General features: G+C 43.4%; 1 protein-coding gene across 1 annotated transcript; it reads right to left on the reverse strand.

Moving 5' to 3' along the window:
• Positions 1-4,378: 4,378 nt before the first annotated feature.
• On the reverse strand, positions 4,379-5,341 carry H257_17218 (hypothetical protein; the record flags this gene model as incomplete). The annotated part of the gene is made up of 7 exons (XM_009845921.1): positions 4,379-4,429; positions 4,573-4,637; positions 4,693-4,848; positions 4,896-4,964; positions 5,018-5,117; positions 5,164-5,231; positions 5,281-5,341. 7 exons carry the CDS (start codon positions 5,339-5,341, stop codon positions 4,379-4,381), a joined length of 570 nt encoding a protein of 189 aa, XP_009844223.1.
• Positions 5,342-6,544: the final 1,203 nt, after the last annotated feature.

The raw sequence follows: 6,544 nt of genomic DNA on the forward strand, positions 1-6,544 counted from the left end.
TAGGCATTATAATAAGATATAAGTTGCAATTTGTATTGGACAACATAAAAATGAACATAATTTTGAACTTCAAGGTGGTATCCTGATCCTTTGGCTGAATATAATCATATCAAATGAAAACCCCTCATTACAGAATGAAGCCATTGGATTGGATATAATGACAAGCGTTCGCGATATTGATGGCGTTCGCGATATTGATGGATTACCTTACCTTTTATTTGGGTATTCACGAAACAACCAACAAAACACACCTACTAGTAGTAGTACTAAACGATTTGTAGAATTTCCACAGAACGCAAATTCACCTAAGTGCCAGAGTCTCCGTTCGAATACCTGCCTCGCTGGCCAGGTGAATCACCATGACGAAGGCCACATCCATCATACGCCAGCATGCAGTGTACGTATTCAACTCACTGCTGGACATGACCATATGTGCCAATCTAGGATAGCTTGGTAGCACAACGTCGGCACCAACTCGGGCAAGTCTCGTCGCAGTTGCTGCGATCGCAGGTACATTTGCAATTCATCTATTGCTACTTCAAACCCATCACGTACATGTAATACGTAGGCATCAGTGCTCAACTATCGTCTATCAACCATTCACGAACAAAGGTAAGTTGGGGATATCATGTCGTTGTGGCCCATTTTGAGTGTAAAGATGCATTTATTGTTTTCTTATGGCATCGTATATCGTGTGGTAGCTCAATTCTGTTGCTCTACGGCGGCTCAGGAGCGTTGGACCGTCAAAGAGCTGTTCGCACAAGGAGCCGTAAGATTCTTCGAACAGCTTGTTCCGGTCAGGCAGGCTCATGGCGGAAATTGCGTTTTCAGATAAGTTCGAAAATATCATAATTGAAGACATGACTTTTTTCACTTTGGAGTGGTTGGTTCGGTCTCTTTTGGTGGCAAAGTCACTCGAGCGTAATGTTCGTAGCGGTGGAGTGTTAGTCTCAAAATTACCGCTCCAAAAATTGTTTCACATGTCGTACACTTTTCCAGATGGACAATTCAGACTTTGGATAGGCCGACGATTGCTCGTAGGTATAATGGGATCAACTAGGGACTCAAGCACTGACGTCGTCATCGGGGTCACGGTAGCGCGAGGGTCATGTAGTAACATCGTCGTTGGGGTCGGAACATCGAGAGGGTTATTCTCTGACGTCGTCGTCGGGGTTGGAATAGTTAACGACGCTGTGGTTCGAACTAACCAGGTTAGTTCGAACCGCGCCAAGGGTGGAAACAATATCGTGCAGTTGTTGATACATTGGAACATGGGGGGGGATGCCAGACGCGACCATGCCACTAGCAGGACAGTGAAGATTACCATGGTGTAACTCCGTCACAAGTAATGGCAGCAAGCCCGACGACCACACAGCTGACATGAACAAGGGGTGCATTGGACTAAACGTTGATTTCAACCACTTTTGATGGAATGCCAGCGACGCCAAAAGAAATGGAGTAGCCGATCGGAATGATTGCGAGTAGTGTGATGCATAGCCAGGTAAAATGGACTCCCATTGTGTGCTGGATAGCACCACCGTGGTGCCGAAGTGCGGCGGCAGGGACCCAAATTCAACGCCATTTACATCCAACCCTAGAAATTAATTATTAATGTTAGAAAATGGAGATAATTTTTAGGTCAAATAGTAGAACGCATTTCATTGAAGTTATTACAACAAAGTTTTACCGGTAGCAGCGCGGCCGACAAATTGGTCGCCGCCGGAGCCTTCAAGCCTTCAAATATGTAACGACCTTGCACACTCCCGAAGCTCCATCCAGCGCGTAACCAGACGGAGACGGCTTGTGGACCACCTGGAGTGTTCGATAACGTGCTTGCTACACCTTTACGGAAGGAATGCGTGCCGACGTCAGAGATGGATAAGCCCATGGCCACAATGTCGTCCTCGTGCAATGCACACGTGTTGTGTAACCATGCCGAAAAGCGTTCTTTGGCGTTGTACCCAAACAGTAGTGTTGGTGACCCAGGAAGTTGTGGTCCTCGCGTGAAGAGCAATATCGCAAGGCTACATCAAAATATATTTTTCACTGGAATTACTGTATTAACTGTAAAACCAAGTAGTACCTTAAGATCGGACAAATTTCTGGACGCAAAGGATTAGCATAAATATGCCGTGGAAATGACATCCTTCCTTCTTGGTCGTTCTTCATGAGCCCGTATCGAATCTGCAAAGCATCGCCTGGCCACATAGAATAATCCAATCATAAAATATATCTTAATATGCTAATCTACCTCTCCACGCGATATGCTCATATCGAATTGAAGATGTTGACACTGCCCAGGCCATGAGATTCCTACACAGCACCAAGAATGGGTGCACGGTAGCAACGAGGGAAAAGTCCGTAGTTGAGGATATAGCATGTTGAGCAAGGTAGCGGTATCCTTCATATTATTGATGTATTTCAAGTATTATAGTAATAAGAAATCACAATATATACCTTCAAAAGAAAGTGGAGCTTTTCCTTCTGTCATCGGGACTTCACCGCTATCCTTAAGCTTTGCAAATTTTCTTTTGTATCCAGACACATAGTCTACAATACTTCACCATGTAACACATACTAATTTCAATACTATTAATATCTTTCATCATGGCAGCCATATCATCAGTCATGTCGACGCCTTCTTCACGATGAAGGAATATGATTGCACTCTTCGCGCGATTGATTGTCGAAACTGAGTTAAACTTCCTTGGTATGACCTCACGACCCGCTGTCGTGCGCTTAACCGACGCATACGAGAACATCAGCTTGCATAGCTCGAGGGACACTGGGAGTATGAGCTTTCCGGCTGCGACGTGTAGTGGGTGCTCGCGTTCAAGCCAGCGTGTGAACCGTGTTATGATAGAGTCGTATTGGGACCTGGTGTCCTCTACTACTCGTAGTGCGATGACATCGTCAGCTGTAACGCTCATGGTATGTGCACGGCGACCCATCGTCTTGGATACAAAGAATATCATACAAACTTCAAGATTGCGTGCATTGGATATAACTGGTTTACGAAACAAAAAATTTCGTGACTCCATACATTTTGTTTCGTGTTTGTTTCGTAAATCGTGTATAATTACTGTTACTACGTACCTAGTACTATAGGATGTTTCTGTCAAAAAATTGATATATATTTGTATACCTTTTGTGCCATACAAGGAGAAATTATTTCTTCTTACTTGAAACAGAATAATAAATAGTTTATCAGCCAGTTTGAAAGATTTATTTATTGACAGAGGAGAACTCAACAATAACTATCGACGAATACTATTAGTATCCAGCCTACGCAGATAGAATCAATGTATTTATTTCTTGAGGCACATATATCAAACCTATTTCTGTCCTTGGCGTCCAGCGAATACCTTTTTCTTTGACCTAGTTAGTCCCTTCAGAATAAATGATTGGATGTAAAAAATAAATAACCCTTGTCGAGAATATTTTATTTTTCCCTACCTCTGGGTACGAGATTACCCACGAGTCTTGTTACTATTAATAGTGGGCAAGATGGTCGAAGTGTTAACGTACTATACATATACTGATGTATGTAGTAGTACTAGGACGAGAGCTATTTTGGCATGAATTCTTGAAAAACCACGCGTCATTCGTAAATCGATTCGATTGGCGCTTTCAAAATTGCCACGATTTGATTGGGTCAGACGACAGAGAAGACATTTCCAGATCAAAGGAGATCGCACACCAAGCGGCAAGACGACGATGAGCACCATCGAGCCGGCAATCTCACAGCATGCAATTCCGAACACAGCCATGCACTGTCTGCACGGCTACTTCTTCCTACTGCTGTGTACGGAAAGAGCAAACCATTTCGAACTGGATCACCAAGTACGATGCAACCGGGTGCTGCTCGCGCAAAGTATCCGTGGTCGTTTTTCGAGCGTGTCGGTTGGGACGTCTGCGATAATTGCGTGTTCCAGGCTGGACTGTCGTCTGCGGGCATGGCTCGTCCAATGTTGGTTGAAGAATGGCGCGCAAAATGGACGCTCGATAGTATAGGGCTGTCAAAGTCTTTAGCCAATCACACTGAGCTTTCGTAAATTGAGCCAATCAGAATCGTTCACAAACCGAATCACGGGCGTGATACGACACTCAAATCGACACGAACAGTAAGTATTATTATCGATTTGATACAAATATGGGGAGGGGGTGCATTGAATCGCACCGATCCACAATCGATCTGATTGGGTGAATTTCATTGAGAAGGTTTTGATTGGTTAATAATTTTGAGCTCCACTGAAGTAGCCGATCAAATCGATTTAAATTCCAACGAGAAAGCACAATATATCTGCTTCTTTTTATCAGTAACTACGCATCCACGAATTTGCCTGAGGCTTTACATAGTTGACACACAATACTCTCATCATTTTTTGGCTGGGATCGTGGCAGCTACTGCCATCTTTTGGCGCACTACCTACATATACCAACCACCACGTCTCCATTAGCATTCACCCAGTTTAAATTTTTCAAAAATAATACGTTTTCTTCCGGAAATCTATATATTAAAATATACCAGTATAATTTTCCTAAAGAAAACTTGTGACTCCGTTTACTTACTCGCTTGGTTTTCTTGGACGACGACCGAGGCCGCGGCGCCGGGGCATCTTCCTCTTTCCATGTTCCTAATATGACTAGTATTACTAGCAGGCAACGTAGTATGTAGGTACTAATTAATACCTGCCGTGACCACGCCCTTCATCAAGTTGAGCACATTGCGGTGCTTGGTGGCGTGGCACACGTCGTTGACGAGGCAGTCGACTTTGGCTTCGGTGGCCCCCATGCTCACCACAAGGTACGAATTGCAAGGGATCACATGGCCCACGTATTGCTCCCCTAGAATATATCTATATAGACACGTCGATATATATATATTGTTGGACCTTTGAGATCGAGCAACACTTGCGACATAGTGTCGTGGACGTGGAATCGACCGATGGCACCAACGTCCCCTAAACAGTCATAACCTTGACAAACGAATATATTTCAAGAGTAAAATACCAACCGCTCAAGTCCATGGTGGAGTCGTCCAATTGGACAAGGACTGTCGTGCGCGAAGGGAACGACGGGGGCAGAACCAGCGGTAACGTGGACAGCGGGGGGCCCTAGCGGACAGACTCGGGGAGATGGTAGAAGCGGTAGAAGGCGTACTGGGGGTGGCTTTTTGGTGGGGTTAGAGGGGGCGTCAGGGGCAGTAGTAGGCTGGGGGTCGTGAGGTCCTACTTGTAATAGAGATCATTCATGGGCTTGTGCGTGGGAAGGTCCTACCAGGAACGAAGTCGTCGTCGTTGGCTCGCGCTCGGCCCGTTCCTCCAGTTGGGCTCGACATGGCTGATTGTTCCAACTGCAGTTTGCATTTTCAATGCACTGAAGGAGCCAATTAGAACAGACGATCACATTCCACCAATGAGATATCGTCTCGTTTTGAAGTCAAAGTGTATTAATACTACTGTAGTACGAAAAATCAACACGTTTGGCAACTGTAACGTAACCACGACAAAGCTTAGCTGCCTACGGCAGCTTCAAGGCGACGATTAAAGTTTGTATTGTTAATAGTATGAAGTAAAAACTTGAATATTATCTATAAATACAGGAAAAAATAGGATTTAAATTTAAAACTATTAAAATTTAATTGATATATATTTTATTTATAGAATTATACAATATACTTCAAGTAATAAATAGTTCATACTATTATTAGGGGTTCATACGACCTCCCATGCAGATGTACTGTTCTTGAGAAGTCAGCATCCAAAACTCGAGCTACGATGGTCGCTTCAAGGAATACTGTAGCCCTATATTTTGCATTTCACCCAGATTTGGACTGACTTTGAGTCGTTTCGCCAAACAAGTTTCAATAATCTATTTGATCCTATTTAATCTTGTACACACTACTCCGGAGTAAGTATACTATAAAACGATTAGTATAACGTAAATGACCAATTTATGATCACTTTTTCTGAGTAGTCACCGTAAAATGCGTATATCTCGGCTCACAGGACGACTTTTCACATTTTGTGAAGTGATTCTTAACAACCGAACACAGAGCTTTCACGTCATAATCAAACTATTACATTTGAAGATGTACTTTTAATACAAAAAGCCGACTTTCCAAGCAAGTTTACTCTATTTTTGAGGACCAATTTATGATCTCTATTTTAACCTTGAACTGTGTATACCTTGATGCATACAAATTTTGCGGCTAGGGTATGCATTATGGTCAGGCAATATATAAGTTTACAAGGTTATGTAGTTCAAGAATATTTGGTGGGACAGTTCCAACACATGGTCCGGATAACCTGTTACAATCGTTTCATTTTTGGACTGCCTGTGATGCGCATAGCCATGGCATCTGCGCGCGTGAAAGTATGGGTGAATATGATCACTTTGCGGACACGTTCGGACAATTTCAGTCGGACATACTTGGCATTTGTATTGGACTTAAGGGGAACATATTTTGTCCGAATGAAAGTGTCCGAACGGAATTTGTTTGGACATACTTGTGTATTGTATTAACCCGCATAAGAACGAT

Source organism: Aphanomyces astaci (assembly GCF_000520075.1).
Source record: "Aphanomyces astaci strain APO3 unplaced genomic scaffold supercont1.100, whole genome shotgun sequence".
Classification (NCBI taxonomy): Eukaryota; Oomycota; class Saprolegniomycetes; order Saprolegniales; family Verrucalvaceae; genus Aphanomyces; species Aphanomyces astaci.